This window comes from Mobula birostris, chromosome 12, assembly GCF_030028105.1.
Source record: "Mobula birostris isolate sMobBir1 chromosome 12, sMobBir1.hap1, whole genome shotgun sequence".
NCBI classification, from domain to species: domain Eukaryota; kingdom Metazoa; phylum Chordata; class Chondrichthyes; order Myliobatiformes; family Myliobatidae; genus Mobula; species Mobula birostris.
In genome coordinates, this window is record NC_092381.1 from 77,873,846 (window position 1) to 77,897,004 (window position 23,159).

The window sequence follows — 23,159 nt, forward strand, 5'->3', positions numbered from 1 at the left end:
CTGAGTTGATCAGACACAACAATTCCAGTGTCTAGGAGATGTGGTAATAAAGTGAACACACTCAACAAAGTAAGTTAAGCCTAATTTATTATCATAAAATAGAAATCATAAATAAAATACACCAAATACTATGTAGCAAGTCACCAAGGTTTCAGGGCTCATAATTCTTAGACACCACTTGATTGTTCTCACTGTCAGGGGCACTCCAAATTCTGACTCACTCTTGAAACCACCTTGGGTCCTAGGCATTGATTGTAGTTTCCCACCCCAGTTGAAATCCAAAGAATGAATGAAAAATGATTTAATTTATACAAGTTCTACAAGGGCTGAGCAACGACAAGCCAGACAAACCCCTTGATCTCACTGCAGCCTGTTCAAACCAAACAACACATTGTGTGTCCATTAACACAGCATTCATCGTACCCTCATTAATCAGCTGGACACTTTAATAGTCACACTTTTCAATCCTTGGGCTTTCAAAAGTACATTAAGGCTTACACATATAAACAATAAGCCAGAGTCTGGGCAGACAAACCACTTGACAGACATTTTCAATACTTACTCACTAACAGATATTTGCATTTTAATGGTTACTCGTTGTTGACTCCAGAGACCCTACATGCCAAAAGTTCAGAAAGTCTTAAATTGTCATTGACCTCATAGACATTCACTCAATTATACAAAATTTAATATGGTTCAATATCTGACAGAGTATCTTCCAATTTAGGGTTGGTTATTGATAATGAGAACCTATTTTGCGTATGGAAAGTGACATCTCACTGTCCCCACGAGTCTCCTGCTGAGATTGCAACAGTTAGAGTAAAGTGGTAACAAGTGCTCTGCTGGTGTTTTCAAACTACATCTATCCATCTTATGTTACATGTTACAGATAAACTTAACCCCTTCATAGGCAATATCCTAGGGAATTGGGTTCTATCAGTAAATGCATTTAAGTATTGTGATTCATTAAGAATTAATACAATAATGCAAAGCAAACACTAGTATCATAATGGTGTCAGTTACTACAAAGGCAAATCAAAATATAGGCCTTCAGTTTATTGAAATATATCAGTGAGTGTAGTGCTTTCAAAGAGATATTGAAAACATTTCATTTATAGGGCCTAATTATCTCATGAACATGTTTTACTTTAGTGCCCCTAAACAATGTGCCATTTTGCTATTCAGAGTGTATTATAAAACATAAAAATAAACCAAAGGCTGTTATTATTTAGCACTAGTCCATATAGTTGTAATAATCAACGAAAGTGCAGTGGTTGAAAAGTAAAGATGATACTGAAGACTAGACTAAAAAATAGCTTCATTTGTCACAAGTACATGGAAACATCAACACACTGAATACACATATAGTGAAATGTGTCATTTCCGTCAATGACCAACAGTCTGATGATGAGCTTGGGGCTGACTGAAAATGTTGCCATGCTTCCACCACCAACATTGCATGCCCACAACTTATTAACTCTAACTCATATGACTTTAGAATGTGGGAGGAAACCATAGCACCTGAAGTTAACACAAGTGGTTTTGGAGAGAATGTGGCAAGCTCTTTTCAAACAACAGCTTAGATTTAAGTAATTTCTCTTTTTTAATGTATTTTATTATATGTTTAGACTCTTCAACTCTTATGAATCCTTTGGGATATTCTTAGATGAAATTTACTTGTGAAAATCCATAATTATTGCATATCACCTTCACAATGTGTCGGCTCAGAGGGGGTCATCCAGCCTTTACCAATGCCTAGCAGTACAGTCCAGTAAGTTTCATTTACCAGCCTTTTTCCTTAGTCCAGTAAATTACTTTTTCCCCAGGCTTATCTAATTCCTTCTCAAAGGCTTTGATAGATTTTGTTTTCACCACCCTCATAAGCAGTTAGTTTCAGATGAAGTTTAATTATCGTTCAACCATACATGATATAGCTAAACCAAACAATGGTCCTCTGGAGCCAAGGTGTAAGACACATTTCCAGCAGCATATAGCACAAATAGCACATGTGGCTACAATAGCAGAAAACACAGAAGCACAAAGCGCAAAAATAATAGAGGCTAAGTCGCTGAGTGGCATGTCCTGCAGATTGAAGGTAAGTTGTCCTGGTCCAATCAAGTTCCACCAAAGGAACACCAGAGAGTAGCACTGAGTACACACCGAAGGATGGCAGTGAGTGAACACTAGAGGGCAGCACTGATGGGAGGGCCCAATCCCCAAACTAATACAGATTCCAGCACATCCACAGAGGCCTTTGCTCTTCCCCACACTGCCTCTGTTATCTCCTCCCATGGGTTATTGCAAACAGGCAACCCCAAGGCATGAGGGCCTAGTTTGTGCAACAACCAAGGCAACTCAGCTCCCCTGCCGTTGGTGAACTGGTCTTGTGGTATTCTACATCACCAATGTCCAACGAGGTCTTGTGATCACAATAAAAACATCTGACACAATCATTCACACAATGTGCTACCTCAGCACGACAATGGGTACAGAGTCCAGCAACAATGGCAACAAGTCCAGGCAACAACACGACAATAAGACCAGCTCCATTGCTATCAAGCAATTCGCTGATGGGGTACTCTTGTAGCACATGATGTTCTTAGTATCCAGCAGTGTCTTGTAATTGTAAAAAAGATGCAAAGAACAAACAATTACGTGTTTGATTGGATCCAGAGTGACCCCTGCGTCCCAGTGCACTGCCATCTTACCAGAAGCCTCTTGGTACGCTAATAGTTAATCTCCGCATAAAATGATTTCCTTCATATTCCAATTTACTACTTGACTTAAATTTAAAATCTGCTGTCAATCATCTTTGTTCAATGGAGAACAACCTTCAGTAGAACATGTCTTACATGTGTAAGTGATGGAATCATTTTGGCATGAATCTTGTAGAAGAATATTGAGCAGCCTAATAGCAGCGCAGGCATGGAAGGTGATAAAACCAAGTACCCGTGTGTGATCTTAACATCATCTTAACTTCCACAGCAAAAGATCAGGATAAATTTGGATTGGCAAACAACATTTCTCAATGTAAGGCATGGTTTGTGATGAGGAACCTGTACTGCCTCCAAATCTTCAGTACATAAAATAATCATGCTTCAGTGACATTGCAATGTATACATTATTTGTGGTTTTTGAGTAATAGGATAGGCATAGGAAAGCAGAAGTAAAGCATTTAGAGACTTCAGTTGAGAAAATAATACACTTTGATAGGAATTACATTTTTGTTCTGTCTGCAAAAATGTGATTGGCAGAAATTATTCTCTGCTGGTCTTTATTCTTTTTCATAATGTTAAATCAGGTGATGTGATGGTCAGTAAGTGAAGAAAGGTAAGCTTTGGGACTGTTGGTGAATGTAGAATTGGTTGTGGCTGCTGGTATTGTATTTCGATGAATTCTTCATAAATTTCTCCAAGCAGAAGGAGGTTAGTTACGTTTCCTACTCCTCCTGATAATCAACCAAGGACCAGCGGTCAACATTCCAATCATCAGTTCTTCTAACACAGTAGATGGCAGCAGCTTACAAAACTATCATGGTGTGACACTGGAAGGTCTGGGCTAGATCAGAGTATGATATTAAATCTGTATGCCATAGCCATATAAGTAAAAAAAGATGAAGATCATGGTAGGAGAAATGGTAGTGGTTGGCACAGTAGTGTTGTGGTTAACACAGGGCTTTACAGTACCAGTGACCTGGGTTCAATTCCCTCCGCTGCCTTTAAGGAATTTGTACATTCTCCCAGTGACTGGGTGGGTTTCCTCCAGGTGCTCCTGTTTCCTTCCATAGTCCAAAGATGTACCGGTTTGTAGGTTAATTGGTTTTTGTAAATTGTTCCCTGATTAGGCCATGATTATATCAGGGGTTGCTGGGTAACACAGCTCGAAGGGCTGGAAGGGTCTACTCTGCCTTTATCTCAATAAACAAATAAATGTGAACTTTAAATATACCTTGTGTTTAATTTTCAATTCTCCTATTACAAAATAAATAAATTTTGCTCAGAAAACAGAAGATATTCTGTTTTGTTGCTCTGGGGGATTGACGAATTGAATGCATGATATAAATACAGTAGCTCAGGAAAGATAGGAAATCTCCTGAACTGTGTAATGCCCTGAATTCTGAATACTGCCTGTCCTGGGGTTAGGGAACTGTCTCTGTGTATGCATGGGTGGGTGGGAGGAAGGTAAGGGGCTTGTTTTGGTATCGTTGTTGTTGCTTGTATGTTCTCCAAACATGGTAGGTATGCTATGGTGGCCCTGAAATGTGTGGTGACACTTGCAGCTTGACCCCCAACACATCCTTAGGTTGTGTTGGTTGTTGGCGCAAGTGACAAATTTCACTGTATGCTCTGATGTACATGTGATAAGTGACTCTGAAACTCAATTTGAATGAACTCAGCAGCGTATTAGAAATCAATACAATATACTATAATTTGATTAAGTGATTGGGGAATTATTCTTGTTCTGTTCTATGCTAGCATGTGATTTTATTCGCAACCTTTTCTTCTTCATCTTGCAACTGAAATACAGTACATTTGCTAACCCAGGTGTAAGTTGATAGTCTAGTGAAAGTTTGGCTTTTGTTTAGATGTTCCATTGCACCATGTTTGAAAAGAACAGTTGTATGTTTTGGATCTAACACCAGTGTCACTGATTCCAGAGTACAATGAGTGAAGCTTATTATAAGCATTCCACTGAGTGCAGAGATCCTTCCTGATGGTGAATCATGCATCCAGTTTGTAGATTGCTATATTTTACAAATCCCAGCACAGAAATGTGCCACTTCATCCATTGCTGTGGATATGTGGCCCAGATATTGTCCACCATTTATCCACCCTACATTATAGAATTTTATTGGAAAGTTGTTTTCTCTGAATAATATATCACCAGTGACTTGCTGTGTTTTTCTACAGATATTGGTAAATACCTTCCAGGTCTCACAGATGATGTATATGTCACCCTTGACCACAAAACATAAACCTCTTCCCAACCCACTCCCCTTTCCATCCTGTGAAGCACAATATATGCTTGAACTTTGAAGAAGCAGGCTTTCAAAACTATGTTAAGTTGACATGCATTTTGCGTTGCCTGTGTGGTGAAACTTTTCCTTATCGAAGATTTTCTGGACTTATGCACGCTTTCTAAATGAAACATCTGGTCTAATCCTATGCTTCTGTCTCAACAAATCCATTAGTGTTACAGTTTGCTAATGATTACACAACACAGTTGTAAAATGATTAATGTAAAATAAGCATGTTAGATGATTGGAGATTTTACTTATGTATTTATAAGAGTATGAATTTGGTTTTGAAGAACTTTTCTTATTCACCCAATAACTTTCTTAGCTGCAGTCATCACAGATTCCTCATAACTATAGTCACAGACCCTGTCAAAATCCTAACACCCAATTCTCTTCTTGCCTCTTTAATGGAATGTCAAAAAATGAATATTAACAGCATTTTAGTGTGTATTCTGTTTTCAAGTTTTTAAACAAATAATTGTCTGGCTTTCCATTGATATCAAAAAGTAGTTTATAAAGAGATATAATGGATTTATGGAGGAATTGAACAGAAAATGATTCATGATTGTAGTCAATCATTCCCTGTTTGCAGTTTAATACAGATCTAATTTGTATTGCAAATCAGCAACCATGAAAGAACAGGTACCCATTAAAAAAATATGCACTCAGTAACCATTTTTTAAAATACCTCCTGTACTTAATAAAGTGGTCACTGAATGTATGTTTGTGATCTTCTACTGCTGTAGTCCATCCACTTCAAGGTTCAATGTGCTATGTGTTCAGAGGTGCTCTTCCCTACGCGACTGTTTTAATGCATGAATATTTGAGCTACTGTCGCCTCCCTGTCAATTTGAACCGGTCTGGACATTTTCCTCTGAGCTCTCTCATTAACATGATATTTTCCACTCTCAGATCTGCTGCTCACTTGATACTTTTGTCTTTTGCACAATTCACTATAAACTATGGAGGCTGTTGTGTGTAAAAATCCCAGGATATCATCAGTTTCTGAGATACTCAAACCACCAACAATACTTCCATGGTCAAAGTCACTTCAATCACATTTCTTCTTCATTCTGATGTTTAGTCTGGACAACAACTGAATCTCTTGACCATGTCTACATGCTGTTATGCTCTGAGTTGCGGCCACATGATTAACTGATTAGATATTTGCATTAACCAGAAGGCGTACAGGTCTAATAAAATGTCCACTGAGTGTGTATTACAGTCTAACTAACTACTCTTTTACAGACATTATTAATCTTTCTCTCTCCCAATGTAGAGTGCCCTCCTGCTTCAAATTATCCACCATTGTCCCTGGACCAAAAAAGGACCAAGGTAACATGCCTGAATGTCTGGCGTCCTGTCACACTCACCTCAATAATAAGCAAATACTTTGAGAGGCTGGTCAAGGACTACAATCCGCCTACTGACACAATCGATTGACAGATGATGCAGTAGTCACTACTCTACATACTGTCCTTACACATCTGGAGAAGAAGGATGCTTATGTGAGAATGCTGCTCTTGGACTACAGTTCAGCATTCAACACCATCATTCCATCCAGGCTCGACAGGAAGCTCAGAGACCTCGGCCTTGACCCTGCCTTGTGCAGCTGGATCCTGGACTTCCTGTCAGATTGCTGGCAGGTGGTAGGAGTGGGCTCTCTCACCTCCGCTCTCTCACCTCCACCCCTCTGACTCTCAACACAGGAGCTCCTCAGAGCTGTGTACTACGTCCCCTCCTTTACTCCCTGTATACCCATGACTGTGTCAGCTCCAATCTGCTAAATCAATTTGCAGATGATACTACATTGATTGGCCTTATCTCAAACAATAACGAGGTGGCCTACAGGGAAGAAGCCATCTCTCTGACACAGTGGTGTCAAGAAAACAACATCTCCCTCAATGTCGCAAAAACAAAGGAGCTGGTTGTGGATTACAGGAGGAATGGAGATGGGCTAACCCCTACTGACATCAGTGGATCTGGGGTTGAGAGGGTAAACAGCTTTAAGTTCTTCTGCATCTACATCACTGAGGCCCTTACATGGTCTGTACACACCAGCTGTGTGGTGAAAAAGGCACAACAGCACCTCTTTCTCCTCAGATGATTAGGGAAGTTTAGTATGGGCCCCCAAATCCTACAAACTTTCTACAGGGGCACAATTGAGAGCATCCTGACTGGCTGCATCGCTGCCTGGTATGGGAACTGTACCTCACTTAATTGCAGGATTCTACAGAGAGTGGTATGGACAGCCCAGTGCATCTGTAGTTGTGAACTTCTCATGATTCAGGACATTTACAAAAACGGGTGTGAGAAAAAGAGCCCGAAGGATCACTGGGGACCCAAGTCACCCCAACAACATCTATTCCAGCTGCTACCATCCGGGAAATGGTACTGTAGCATTAAAGCCAGGACCAACAGGCTCTGGGACAGCTTCTTCCACCAGGCCATCAGACTGATTAACTCACACTGATTTGTGTGTATTCCTATGTTACATTGATTGCTTTATTTATTATAAATTATTATGATTACACATTGCGCATTTAGACAGAGACGTAACATAAAGATTTTTACTCCTTATGTATGTGAAAGATGTAAGAAATAAAGTCAATTCGATTTGATTCAAATTTTTGACAAACCACTAGAACAAAACAGTGAAATCATTAAGAACTCAATTTAGTTTCCATGCAGAAACACAAAATTGTTACAACCTGAAAAGATTCAGACAATAATATTAAGTCCATACCAGCTTTTTTCCTTACTCTAAGTTCTTTACTCTTGGACACGTATCTCAAATGCTTAGTCTGGTAAAATTCAATTTCTTCCCATTACATTGCATTCTAGACCCTTATCACTTGTGTGAAAATAATTCCCTGAAACACTCTTGCAAATCACTTTCTTGCTGTGGTCTCCTGGTTCTTAACATATCTAGCATTAGGGAAAGTTTCTTTCCACCTACTCTGTCAATACCCTTCATGGTTTTAAATACCTCCATCATACCTCCTTACACCTGGCTCTGTGCCAAGGTGAATAACACTAAATTGGATTTGTACAGTACAAAAAAATTGACCATTCACATTATTGCCCATTCACATTAATTCCATTTACCTCCAATCTTGTCTTAAATATATTTACTAAGGTAGCTCCCATTGTTTGCCTCTTTCTTGCCTCTTACACTTTCCCTAAAGCTTTCACATCTTTTCTAAAATTTCTAACCCAGAACTAGATACAATACCTCATTTGCAGCCAAACCAGTGTTAAGAAACTTCATGTTTATTTTTGACAGCCTTCACCCATGTTTTAAAACTATTTTGATGGAAGTTTAATTCTTAGGTTTTGCAATGACAGTTAAATGTAGAAAGATGGGTTTATTTATTAATCATTTCAGAAGACCTTCAAAGGAAGGAGCAAATGAAAACTGCAGCATTTCATGCTTACAGTATTGGAGCAGTGGTTTGGGAGAGCCTGCCTTTAGGTACCTTTCTTCAGACCGTATCAAATGGAAGTGCAGCATTTAATCTTGGAAAGACAGATTTTAAATGAAAAACACATTAGAGCAATAGTCCAGCTTCTGCAGGGCCCGACAAGGTAATGGATCAAGAATGGTGAAGATGGATAGAATCAGAATTTATGCCAGGGTTCAAAGATAATGGCTTCTGTTTTCACAGTGTTTAGTGAGGTGAAATTGTGGTTCATCCAATAATAGATAGCTGATTAGTTTTTCCTGCTTCGTAGGTGACAGAAATAATTAAGTAAGAAAATGCAAGTTCAGCAGATGAAGTTTAGGAGTCATATACAATTGAACTGAATATGATATTGATAATTCAGTCAAAACCCCTGTATCATAAATGAAATAATATATAATGTAATAAGGCCCCGAGTTGTAGGTCAGCAAAATGGTTATCATACAGGTACAGAAGGACATGTATTCAGACAAACTGCCGATTTTGTTTTTCTTGCGTAGTGGGAGAGAGGAGACAAAGCAAGTGCATGATCCTCGGTCTTGCCCTGAGCATGCTGTGAAAAAGATTGGTTTGTAGGATTGAAAATTAAATCTGCCATCTTGCCTCAGAAATTTACTCTCTTGGCTGAGAAGCCATAGCAACTGCATTGCCTGTTCAGCAAAGCCTCCTGAAGGCACTCAGTAATAAAGCAATCTAGCATTTGAGATGTAACTGTCTATAAAAGTTATTATTGTCTGAGACACATTTAGTATATTGGGTACTCAACACTGAAGTGGCAGATATTCCAATTAATTTGTAATAAGTAATATCCAAGGTAACTTGAGTCTCCATATGGGTATTAATCTTTTATGATTCAAATATTAATTCAACACATTGTTGTAAACTAAACGAAATTTGTTTCTAATGCTGATATAAAGAAAATCCATTATTATTCTTTAGAGTGATTTTTGTTATACCCTTTTTCACAAGTAAATTGAGTTTCATTTGAATCTAATCTTGCTGCCTATCATGTCCACGTACACTATAGGTATTTGAAAAGTTAAGGAAAATGTGCAATAACTCACAAAGTTAGAGAGAATATGATATTATCAAAATTGAATAAAATCAGAAAATCCTGGAAATACTCATCATGTGAGGCAGCATTTGTGGAGAATGAAAGAGAATCAGTGTGAAGCATTGATTCAGGCGCTGTCTGACCTGCTGAATATTTCCAGCTTTTTCTTGCTAGAGTTTAAGAATCTGCAGATTTCCTTTGCTTGTCAGTTACCAAAACAGAGTAAGGATATAGATTCAATATGATCTAATTAAATGCCAGATCATGGTTGAATTGTCACCTTATGTAACATGATTACATTGCCCATCTTCTCAAGATACCACATGCATCTTTATCTTTTAAGCTGATGCCAGGTTGAAATATATTTTTATCACCAAGTGCTGCTGGAAGTTGAACCTGTGCTTTCTTTTGTACTCTCAGAGTCCTGAGAGAGTATTAATTTGTTGTTGACTCAGCAAAACAATCCTCTCTTGTCCAGTTTCCCAAAGTAGAAGGATTATAGTAGCTGATGATGTCCAAGTCTGATAAAGTTGCTGCACTGTACTACAACAGAGAACATTGATGACTGATTGTTCAGAATTTTTGCGACAAAAGCCATACATTAAACTAAAGCGTAATACTTTAATTATTTGTTCTACAGCAGACCCTATCATGTTTGAAACTGTCTAAGTAATAGTTTTACTGTCTTTTATTATGAAAGTCAATAAATCTGAAAATAGGTTGCATATTCTTTTTCATTCACAGAGTACAAGTTGAATTTTATGTGAATGAAAACACTTTCAAAGAGCGCCTGAAACTGTTTTTCATCAAAAACCAAAGGTCAAGTAAGTATTTTGACAATATCCATTTTAGAGCTATAAGTTTGTTAAAATTATCTTTAGAAATAGAATTTTGCATACAACAGAAGAAAACAAAACTTTTTTAGACTTTGTTCATTTGTGAGAACCTGTTGTTTAACTCTGCATTGCTTCGCAGTTAATCTACCATTGGTAGTATTGTGGTTAGCACAAAGCTTTACAGGTTCAGTTCCTGCCTCTGCCTCCCCATGACCATGTAGGTGCTCCGGTTTTCCCCCACAGTCCAAAGATGTACCAGTTGGTAGGTTAATTGGTCACTGTAAATGGTCTGGACATTAGGCTAGGATTATATCAGGGGATTGCTGGATGGCATGGCTCAAAGCATCACAAGGGCCTGTTTCACGCTATATCTCAATAAATAAAATACCTACAAAATACTGAAACTCAGTAGTATAAAATTTGTGGTCAGCAACAATCTATGCACATATTTGCCATAGAACTCCAAAGAAAATTTAGACTTAATCTTATGTAATTCCAGTGTAGCTCCTTCCCTCAAGGCAAAGCCTTTGAAACACCAGGGTATTTCACAATACAATAGTTAATGCAAGGAGCTGCAAGAAAATACATGTTCAATTCAGTGCTGAAAAAAATCTTTGACAACTAGCTAAGTCACGCTGACAAAAAAATTCTGATATTTATCCAAGTTCAACAATTGTGCAGATTTATTAAAAAATCTAATCAATTTAAATTTAAAACAATGAAGCCTTATCACAAACAGATGAAAAACATTTAATTTAAATAAAACAGTTTAACCAGTGCATTGTCCTTCACAGCTGTTTTATTGCGCTGATATCAATGAAGTAGCTGCTGATGATTTAGCTTCAAAAGCAGAGGGCAGAATGTTCCAGTTAATGCTCCCATGCAAAACTCAATGAGAAGTTGAGCTTTGGAATGTAATTACAAAAAGAAGTGGCTAAAACTGACAACAGTATTGTGGTTTTGAATAGAAATCCTTAAGTCACATGGAAACAGCTGCTATTCCCTAGCAAGTTCTGGGCCAGTAACTGATTTACAAATCATCTTGTCCACTTCGTCTAGATGCCCAGTACTTGATGTACTGCCTTTTTGTTTGTATTTAAAGGCTTACTGTGCATTGATAAAAGCTGAAATATTAATTTTTATTTCATTCACTTTTGCTGTGTTTTACATTGTTTTTAATTTCAGATTTCCTGTATTTGTAGTTTTTTTCTTTATTAACCTATTAAGACTTATTGAAATGTTCCATCATTCAGAAATTATGTCTTCTAGGTTAAATATGACTGACACTATTCTATAGGGTCCACTGTTAAGCCAAGAGCAATGCTATTAAGTGTGATTCAGTCTGCACTTCATTCTTCACCTGGAACTTTATTTGTAAAGATAAGCAGACCTGCACAATGGACTAGTTACCAGCTGGATGAAATTTCATGTTAGAGGTTCTTTAAAGGAAAATCATACTTTAGGCCAAGAAAGTACACCAGCATCTCCACTTCCTCAAGAGGCTAAAGAAACTTAGCACGTCCTTTGAACCTCACCAATTTTAATTGATGCACCAATTATCCAGACGCACCATGACTGTTGCTTTGTCTGAGAAAGCAAGAAACTGCAGATAGTTAGGGACACAACTGAGCACATCATGAAACACAGCCTCTTCTCCATGGACTCTTGTCCATGTTTCTCATTGCCCCAGTGAAGTTGCTAACATAAGCAAAGACCCTACCTATCCCAGCCATTCTCTTCTCATCCCCCTTCCTATCAGGAATAGGATACAAAAACCTAAAAGCCAGACCCAAGGACAGCTTATATCCTGCTGTTATAAGACTACTGAGTGGTCTTCAAGTACAATAAGAAGGACTCTGAGCCTCACAATCTACCTTGTTATGATTTTGGACTTTATTGTATGCCAACCCTGCACTCTTTTTTGAAATGTAACACTTTATCCTGCATTCTATTACTGGTTTTTCTTTGCAGTGTTGTGATGCAATTATCTTTATAGATGGCATTCAAAAGAAAATTTTTCAGTGTACCTCAGAACATGTGACAATAATAAACCAATTTACTGAAGCTGAAATCTCTCAGACAAAATCAAAAACTTTTGACCACTGGGAACTGATTATTATTCAATTCCCAGGTAGTATTGAACCTTTAATTTAATGATGTATACCTTATTTTGGTGGACTGTGTTAGAAAGGAACATGCTGCCTATTTCTGTTTGTTTTTTTTCAGAAAGCTGCATATATGAACCTTTGTACTTGATTGTGGGATTGTTTCTTTCTAACTTTTTGAGATAGATTAATTGTGTCCAAGCTAATTGATTATCTAAATAACATTCTTTTGTTGTGACAGAAGTAACTGAACTTTCATTATCTTGCTTGGCTGGTCTCTAGACTTTGACACATTTGAACACAGCATCTTCCTTTTAATATCTTTCACTATTGCTCTGCAATGAGGACTGTATCAGGCTACTTCCATTCTTAATCCAAATATTATGATAAAATTGCACGTTATTCCTACTGGTGTCTCTGTAATGAACTGATACGCTGGTACGGATAACTTGTGTGCACATATAATCCTTAGAATCACATCTGGTAAATAAAGATGAGATGATAAGTTAAGAGCAAACAAACCCAACAAAAACTATTAATTAAGTTCAAAGTTCAAAGTAAATTTTATTATCAAATTACATATATGTCACCATATACAACTCTGAGAAACATTTTCTTGTGGACAAACTCAATAAATCTATAGAACAATAACCATAACAGGATCAAAGAAAGACCGCCCAACAAGGGTGTTCAACCAGAGTGCAGAAGACAACAAACTGCAAATCCAAAAAGAATAAATTATAATAATAAATAAATAAATAAGCAATACGTATTGAGAACATGAGTTGTAGAGTCCTTGAAAGTGAGTCTATTGGCTGTGGGAACATTTCAATGATGGGGCAAGTGAAGTTGAGCAGAATTACCCTCCTTTGTTCAGGACCCTGATGGGTGAGGGGTAGCAACTGCTCCTGAACCTGGTGGTGTGAGTCCTGAGGCTCCTGTACCTTCGTCCTGATGGCAGCAGTGAGAGGAGAGCATGTCTTGGGTGATGGACATCCCCTGATGGTGGATGCTGCTTTCCTGCAACAATGCTCCATGCCGATGTGCTCAATGGTTGGGAAGGCTGTATCCATTACTTATTGTACAATTTTCCATTCAAGGGCATTGGTGTTTCCATACCTGACTGTGAGGCAGCCAGTCAATATATTCTCCACTACATAGCTATAGAAGTCTGTCAAAGTCTTCGATGCCATGCAGAATCTCTGCAAACTCCTGTGGAAGTAGAGGCACTGCTGTACTTTCTTTGTTATTGCACTAAGGTACTAGGCTCAGGATAGGTCCTCCGAAATAAGAACACCAAGGAATTAAAAGGTGCTAACCCTCTCCACCTCTGATCCTCTGATGAGGACTGGCTCATAGACCTCTGGTTTCCTTCTCCTAAAGTCAATTTCAGAATCAGAATCAGGTTTAATGTCATGAGTGTATTTCGTGAAATTTCTTAACTTTGCACCAACAGTACAATGCAATACATGATAATATAGAAAAAAACTGTGAATTACAGTAAGTGTGTGTGTATATATATATATATATATATATAAATTAAAACGTTGAGAGTGTGTCTTCATACTTTTTTAACTCCTTCCTGATGGTAACAATGAAAAAGGGGCATGTCCTGGGACGCTGCCTTTTTAAGATGCTGTTCTTTGAAGATGTCTTGGATACTTTGGAGGCTGCTGCCCATGATGGAGCTGACTAATTTTACAACTCTCTGCAGCTCACTTCGATCCTGGGCAGTACACCCTCCCCACCCCCTCCATACCAGACAGTAATGCATCCTGTCAGAATGCTCTCTACTGTATATTTGTAGAAATTTGTGAGTGTTTTAGGTGACATATCAAATCTCCTCAAACTCAGGATCAAATATAACCACTGTATTGCCCTCTTTATAGCTGCATTGATATATGGTGTGACGAAAGAGGGTTACAAAAGTACACATAGACTAAGATGTTAACTGTCCTGTGCTAGCACCAGTGGGATCAACAGTTGATCTGCCACCTGCCTTCAGGAGAGAGAGATAAGTAAGACAATGGAGCAGCATTTGGAAATGTTAATGAAGAGACGAGAGAGTTTAACGGAAGGAGACATCGGTCTGAGTATTGTCAAGACCGGCTCCTTTTAAACCCCGAACTGTTTGAAGTGTGATGGACAGGCGATACCCCAGCAGGGGGATAAAAAAGGGCAGGTTCGCTAAGGCACACACGACACCACGAGGTAACGAGACCGTGGAAGCGGTGCGCCTCCACAAGTCGGTGGGAGTTTTTGGAGGTCTGGTCGCGGGACTAGCCATAGACGCACAGGGTGGAAAGATACGGTCGGTGGGAACCTGGTGTGTGTCCGCACTTGCCTGGGTGCCGGGTTCACCACTGAAGAACGATCGTGTCTGGGACGGAGGGGTCACAGTCGGTGACCTCAGAAGACATTACCAAGGACTCGCCCGAAAGCTAACTGTGAGGAATATCGAAGGTCTGTGTGGAATCCGTTTTGAATATTCATTCGCTTTCACTCTCTCTCCTTTTCCCCGCCCAACGGCACAACAGTGATTACTGTGAACTGAACTGAACTCAATTGAATTGAACTTTGCGTCACTTGAAACTGGTCATTTACCCCTAGACGGCGATAGAGCTTGATTGATCCTATTATCCTAGTTCTGTGTACATGTGTGTTTATCATTGCTGAACTGTTGCATTTATTATCCTTTTGATTAGAGTACTGTGTTGCTTATTTCTTTAATAAAACTTTCTTAGTTCCAGTAATCCAGACTCCAACTGAGTGGTCCATTTCGGCTGGTTTGGCAACCCGGTTACGGGGTACGTAACATAAGTGGGGTTCTCGTCCGCGATTTTGAACGCTAAATTTGGGACGGAGTAAATTGATTGGGTTAAAATTCCTGAAAGAAAGAAAAGACAAACAGCAAAAATGGAGATTGAGGAATTTCTAAAGGCGCCGACCTTGGAGGCATTAGAGGATGCCAGGAAAGCGGAATTGGCAGCTGTGGCCAAACGGTTGAATCTTGTTAGGGGGAAGTCGACAATGAGGAGAGAGGAGATACACAGAGCTATCGTAGAGCACTATGTATCTAAAGGTGTGTTTCCCCAAGGGGAGCTGGAGGTGATATCTATTGGAAAACCTGGTGGAGACGCAGTACAGGTGCAGCTTGAAAAACTGAGACTCGAGCACGAGTTCTGGGTACGGCAGCTAGAACGCGAAGAGAAACAGAACGGCAAGAGAGAGAGAAACAGAACGGCAAGAGAGAGAGAAACAGTTAGAATAGCAAGAGAGAGAGAGGGACAAACAGTTGGAGCGAGAAGAGAAACAGCGGGAAAGGGAATTCGAGCTGGAGAGGTTAAAGATAAGGGCAGAGCAGGGGCCCATGCCGAACCAAGGTGGAGGGTTCAGGGCGACCCAAGAGGTTAGGCTGGTTCCCCCATTTGACGATACCGATGTGGATCGGTACTTTCTCCATTTCGAAAAAGTTGCTGCAAGTCAGGACTGGCCGAGGGATAAGTGGGCTGTTTTGCTTCAGAGTGTACTTAAAGGAAAGGCCCAACAAGCTTACTCGGCTTTGTCCACGGAAGATGTCCAGAGGTATGAGGTGGTGAAAGAGGCCATCCTCAGGATTTATGAGTTGGTCCCGGAGGCATACCAGCAGAGGTTCCGGAATGCGAGGAAACAGTGGGACCGCACGTATTTAGAGTTTGCCCGTGAGATGCAGGCATATTGTGAGCGTTGGTGCGCCTTGAAGGGGGTAAATGGGGATTATGACAGACTGCTACAGCTGATCCTGATTGAGCAGTTTAAAGGTTGTGTCTCTGAAGGTATGAGACCCTACCTAGATGAGAAAGAGGCAGGCACATTAGCCGCAACTGCTAAGTTAGCGGATGTGTACGCGTTGACGCATAAAATGAAATTTGCCCCGAGTAAAGGCTACCAGAAGGGTAGTCAGGACGGCGGGGAGAGTCCGCCAGAAAAGTCAGTAAGTAAGCCGGGGACTAGTGAGAAGGATAAGGTAGACCGGGAGCAGTTTGGTAGGAAGTCTCCCGGGGTCATCTGTTATAATTGTGGGAAAGTCGGACACTTTGCATCCAGGTGCTTTGCCCTAAAGAAGGAGACGGGGAAAGGAAAAACGGCGGTTCCGACTGGCTGTATTGAGCCGGCAAACCAACCTCCAGGGGAAAGGAGGTCTGATAAAGTTCAGGAAGGGCGCAAGAGGTTTATCTCGGCCGGATTCGTGTCGGTGAAGGGGAGGTTAAACCCAGTTCCAGTACGGATCTGGAGAGACACGGGAGCTTGTCAGTCACTGATCTTGAGGAGTGTTTTAGACTTTAGTTCAGAGACCGAGACTGGGGAGGTCAGTGTGATCAAAGGCATTGGAAAAGGGACTGAAGCCGTGCCTTTGCACCAGATATACCTACAAAGCGACTTGATCTCTGGACCAGTCACGATCGGGGTGAGACCTGAACTACCGATGAAAGACGTGGAAGTCTTACTCAGTAATGACCTCGCGGGGGAATTGTGTTCCCAGCAGTGAGATTGACAAATCAGCCTGCCAGCCCATGGACTCACAAGTTTATCCCGTTTGCGCAGTGACTCGGCGTATGTCGAGAAAGGCTGCAGAGGCTGATATAAAGTTAGCTGAGACGTTTCTACCAGCCCTGTACCAGGGGGAGGTAGGAAGTGCAAAGAAGGAGCGTAGTGGAACAAGAGGAAGTGAGGGAGCTGAGGCAGACTTAGCATTAGCCAGGAAGGACTTTATACAGGTACAGGAGCGAGACGAGGAGCTGATGGATTTGACGGAGACAGCTCTCTCTGACGCAGAATTAAAAACGGAGCCAGTAGGCTATTATGTGAAGGAGGGAGTACTAATGAGGAAGTGGAGACCACATACTGCGCCCGCAGATGAGGAATGGGGAGTTGTACACCAGGTGGTAGTGCCGAAAATTTATAGGGGCAAGATTTTTAACCTGGCCCACAAGGTACCCCTCGGTGGACATTTTGGGGTGAGGAAGACAGTTGACAGAATTATGAAAGAGTTTTACTGGCCGAACATGAGGAAGGATATTATTGAATATTGTAGGCGATGTCATTTATGTCAGGTGGTAGGAAAGCCGAACCAGGTCCTGCCTAAAGTGCCCCTTCGACCGATACCCGCTTTCGGGGAACCTTTTTTCCCGAGTGATTGTGGATTTTGTCGGTCCCTGCCCAGAACTGCGAGTGGGCGAGAGTATGCGATGACTATGATGTGCGCCGCCGCCAGGTTTCCGGAGGCGGTGCCCCTGGCAAGCGTCAAGGCTCCCGCAGTGGTAAAGGCGCTTGTGAAATTTTTCACTACGGTGGGGCTGCCCAGGGAAATCCAGTCAGATCAGGGGAGTGTCTTCACATCTCACACAATCCGACGGATGTTGGATGAGATGGGAGCAAAGCAGATTTTGGCCTCCCCGTACCACCCTGAGTCACAAGGGGCGTTGGAACGATTCCACGCCACATTAAAGACCATGATTAAAATTTACTGTCAAGAAAACGCCAGGAGCTGGGATGATGCTTTGCCCCTCCTGTTATTTGCCGTGAGGGACACGGTTCAAGAGTCATTGGGGTTCAGCCCATTCGAGCTCGTCTTTGGTCATCGGCCCAGAGGACCAGTGACCTTACTAAAAGAGCAATGGTCCAGTCCGGCAGTCCAAGTTAATGTGATTGATTATGTTTTAAAATTTCGTGAGAGGCTTGAAAGGATCTGTGACCTTGCCAAAGAAAATCTGCGACACTCCCAGACTAAAGTGAAAAAATGGTATGATAGGCGTGCCCGCGAACAAGTGTTCCAAGTGGGCGATCAGCGAGATTCCATGGTCCGTATAAGGTAATTAAAAAGATAGACCCTTTGAATTATGTTATCGAAACGCCGGACAGGCGTAAACCCACACAGTTGGTACACATTAACATGTTAAAAGTCCACCACGATCAGAAAGAAAACCTGGTTGGTGTTATCATGGAAATTAATGAGACTGGGGTGTCGAATGATATGGGAAAACCCATCTTGAAAAGATGAATATGGTGCCGACCCGATTGGAGAACTCTATTGTTCTGGCTAATTTTGCTGATAAGGTCTCTCACCTAACCCCCGAACAAAGCGGGCCATTGATAAAGCTAATTAACCGGCACGCAGATGTATGTCTGGATGTCCCGAGGTGATGCAAAGGGACGGTGCATGATGTTGTGGTCACCTCAGACCAGCCTATTAAACAACACCCCTATAGGATGAACTTGGAGAAGGGCAAGCTAGTGGAGAAAGAAATTGAACACATGCTAGCCACAGGTATTATTAGGCCATCCAAGTCGGAATGGGCGTCCCCCTGTGTGGTTGTCCCGAAAGCCGATGGGAACATCCGATTCTGTACAGATTACAGAAAGGTGAACGCTATCACGAAAACTGATGCTTACCCCATCCCAAGGGTAGACGATTGCATCGATAAAGTGGGGAGAGCTACGTACATCACAAAAATCGATTTGCTGAAAGGGTACTGGTGTGTCCCTTTAACCGACCGGGCTAGAGAAATCTCGGCATTTTTCACTCCCTCCGGTTTATACGAGTATAATGTTCTACCTTTTGGCATGAAAAACGCCCCAGGGACCTTCCAGAGGATGATTAATTCAGTAATAAAGGGACTAAGGAACACAGAAGCACATATTGATGATTTAGTGGTCTGGAGTGACACGTGGGAGGAGCACATTGTGGCAGTAGAGGAGCTGTTTAAGAGGCTGTCGGAAGCCAACCTGACAGTGAACCTCGCAAAAAGTGAGTTCGGCCACGCGAAGGTCACTTATCTGGGATTTGTGGTAGGATAGGGGCAGCTGGCTCCGATGCAGACTAAGGTGCGGGCTATCTCGGAGGTCCCCACCCCGACAGACAAGAGAGCCCTGAGAAGGTTCTTGGGGATGGTGGGGTATTATAGGAAGTTTTGCAAAAACTTTGTGGATATTACCCTCCCTCTCACTAAGCTTTTGCCAAAGAATGCAAAGTTTGTGTGGAACGACCTTTGTCAACAAGCCTTCGAGAGTCTGAAGGCGATTCTGTGTTACCATCCTGTGCTAAGTGCGCCTGATTTTTCAAAACCTTTCTCCCTAACAACAGATGCTAGCGACGAAGCTGCCGGGGCGGTGCTGTTGCAGACAGACAAAGAGGGGGTTGAGCACCCAGTCGCTTATTTTTCTAAGAAATTTAATATCCATCAGAGAAATTATTCCGCTGTGGAAAAGGAGTTACTGGCCATCATACTAGCATTACAACATTTTGAAGTTTATATTTGCCCGGCACAGAAACCACTGGTAATTTACACTGACCACAACCCATTAGTGTTTTTCGCCACTATGAAAGATAAAAACAAAAGATTGCTAAGTTGGAGTCTGGTGCTACAGGAATTTGATATAAAAATTACACATATAAAAGGAATGGAAAATGTGATTGCTGACTGTCTGTCAAGGTGTTGACAACTTAAAATTCTCTGTATTAGCCAAATAGCTGATGAAGATGTATATTTGTGTGTATCTAATAATGTATTCATGCTTATAATTTTTACCCCGGTAAAAATCCTTAAAGGGGAGGGGCGTGACGAAAGAGGGTTACAAAAGTGCACATAGACTAAGATGTTAGCTGTCCTGTGCTAGCACCAGTGGGATCAACAGTTGATCTGCCACCTGTCTTCAGGAGAGAGAAATAAGTAAGACAATGGAGCAGCATTTGGAAATGTTAATGAAGAGACGAGAGAGTTTAACGGAAGGAGACACCGGTCTGAGTATTGTCAAGACCGGCTCCTTTTGAACCCTGAACTGTTTGAAGTGTGATGGACAGGCAATACCCCAGCAGGGGGATAAAAAGGGGCAGGTTTGCTAAGACACACACGACACCACAAGGTAAAGAGACCCTGGAAGCGGTGCGCCCCCACAAGTCGGTGGGAGTTTTTGGAGGTCTGTTCGCGGGACTAGCCATAGACGCACAGGGTGGAAAGATACGGTCGGTGGGAACCTGGTGTGTGTCTGCCCTTGCCTGGGTGCCGGGTTCACCGCTGAAGAACGATCGTGTCTGGAACGGAGGGGTCACAGTCGGTGACCTCAGAAGATATTACCAAGGACTCGCCCGAAAGCTAACTGTGAGGAATATCGAAGGTCTGTGTGGAATCCGTTTTGAATATTCATTCGCTTTCGCTCTCTCTCCTTTTCCCCGCCCAACGGCACAACAGTGATTACTGCGAACTGAACTGAACTTTGCGTCACTTGAAACTGGTCATTTACCCCTAGACTGCGATAGAGCTTGATTGATCCTAGTATCCTAGTTCTGTGTACATGTGTGTTTATTCATTGCTAACCTGTTGCATTTATATCCTTACTATTAGAGTACTGTGTTGCTTATTTCTTTAATAAAACTTTCTTAGTTCCAGTAATCCAGACTCCAACTGAGTGGTCCATTTCTGCTGGTTTGGCAATCCAGTTACGGGGTACGTAACAATGGGTACCAGGTTAGCTCCTCAGTGATATTAACACCCAGGAATTTGTATGTTGCTCACTTTCTCCGCTTCTGATCCCTTTATGTGGACTAGTATGTGTTCCCTCGTCTTACCTTTTTAGAAATCCACAGTCAGTTCTTTGGTCTTTCCGACACTGAGTACAAAGTTGTTGCTGTGACACCACTCAACCAGCTGGTATAGCTTGCTTCAGTACACCCTCTCGTCACTATTTGAATATCTGCCAACAATGGTTGTATCATCGGCAAATTTATAGATGGCATTTGAGCTGTGCCATGAGTGTCGAGAGGGTAGAGCAGTGGGCTAGGCACACATTCCTGAAGTGCGTCAGTGTTGATAGTAAGTGAGGTGGAGGTGTTATTTCCAGTCTGCTCAGGTTGTGGTAACCTGATTGGGAAGTTGAGAGTCCAGTTGCAGAGGGAGGTGCAGAAGCACAGTGTCTGTAGCTTTTTGATCAGTTCTGTAAGAATGATGGTGCTAAATGCTGAGTGGCAATCAAAAAACAGCATCCTTTCATAGGTATTTGTTCAGCTCCTTGGCCTTACTGACATTACAAGGTTGTTGCTGTGGCACCACTCAACAAGATTTTCAAGCTCCCTCCTACAGTACCTGCTGACTCATCACCACTTTTGATTTGACCTGTGAGCAAACTCAAATGGGGCACCGAAGCTGTGCTTAGCCCCACAGTCATAAGTGTAGTGAATAGAGCAGAGGGCTAAGTGACCAGCCTTGTGGTCCACTTGTGCTGATGGTGGTTGTTGGAGGAGACGCCAATCTGAACTGACTGGTGTCTGCAGGTGAGGAAAGCCAGGAACCAATTGCACAAGGAGGTATTGAGGCCAAGGTCTTGGAGCTTATTGATTAGTTTGAGGGGATGGTGGTATAGAATGCTGAGCTACAGTTGATAAAGGACATCCTGATGTATGCACCTTTGCTGTCCAGATGTTCCAGGATTATGCAGATATAAAAGGGATACTCATCAGCAGTGCAGTGATGGATGATGGCAGCAATAGAGAGAAGATCTGGTTGTCCTGGGTATACATGTCATGGGGTTCAAGTTTCCTTCCAATCAAAATCTCTCTGCTTGCTCAGTTAAATTGTATTCCTGTTATATACAGAGCACATGCATGCTTCTTTCATTAAATCCAGAAGTGCTGAACTTGCTCTCAGGAATTCACCTCACTTACATCTGAAAAAGCAGTGCAATTCTAAATGGCTATCAAGGAATTTGGCAAGAAGTACTTGCAAAAATTTCTGAACCATGAAATGATGATGATGGATAGCAACATCCGACATGTTCTGTAATACCCAGTTGTTAATGTTCATGCTATCCACGAACCACAAAGAAACTTGACAGGCTACAAAATACACAAAAAGTAACAAAGCTCTGATTGTGATTCTGTTGGGTTTTTTAAAGTCTACGGGGAAAGTGTGATGAACAAGCATGCTCTTCAAATGCTAGAAAAATTGAGGGAATTCAAACTGACCTCAGGAATGCCAACATGGACACTATTTCCATAGAGGGGTGCTAAGGTGCTTCCTTGCTTTCCATCACTTGAAAGCTGCTTGATCAAATCTCGGTGAACTGATGTCTGCCTTTTGCTGATGAAACGTTTAGAGTTTTGATGTGCCCTCAATCTGTTCAGAGGCTCTATGACATGAATTTTGAAGTTCAGCAGATGTAAGAGAAATTTTCAGACCAGCACCAACTATTGTGATTCTCTTTTACTGAACTGACTAGATCAAATAATTATGTTGATTGTAGGAGCCTTTCAAATGTGTCAGCTGTTTGGCTGCCTAGAAAAAATTACCAATAGACTACTGTCTCCCAGATCATTACTATTCTCAAGAGATCAGGAGATCTCCCCTCTGCAGCCTCAAATCTCAAAGTGATCTAACCCCCATATGACCAATTATCTTCTACTCCAGATGTATAAACAGGGCTGCCCTAGAAAGCCCACTATTTCCACCTGCTCTTGCCTCACTAAACTCGATTCTTCATATCTCAAATTCCTTCCTTGCCCAGTCTATTCCCACTTGTATCCAGGATTTCCCTCATGGCTACCACCATTTCAATAATTTACAATTTCCTTATTCCAACCGGTTCATCCTTTGCCATGGATATCCAGTCTTCGTACACCTCCATTCCACATTGGAAAGGTCTGTATTTCTT

The 23,159-nt window shown here is 41.4% G+C and overlaps 1 protein-coding gene across 3 annotated transcripts in view; it reads left to right on the top strand.

Annotated features, from left to right (window-relative positions):
- kcnt2a (potassium channel, subfamily T, member 2a) overlaps positions 1-23,159 on the top strand; it is a 976,808-nt gene that overhangs the window by 291,372 nt on the left and 662,277 nt on the right. For all 3 annotated transcript variants that reach the window (XM_072274729.1, XM_072274730.1, XM_072274731.1), the window contains exon 2: positions 10,280-10,359. In XM_072274729.1, coding sequence (XP_072130830.1) covers positions 10,280-10,359 — 80 coding nt within the window. The remainder of the gene's footprint in view (positions 1-10,279; positions 10,360-23,159) is intronic.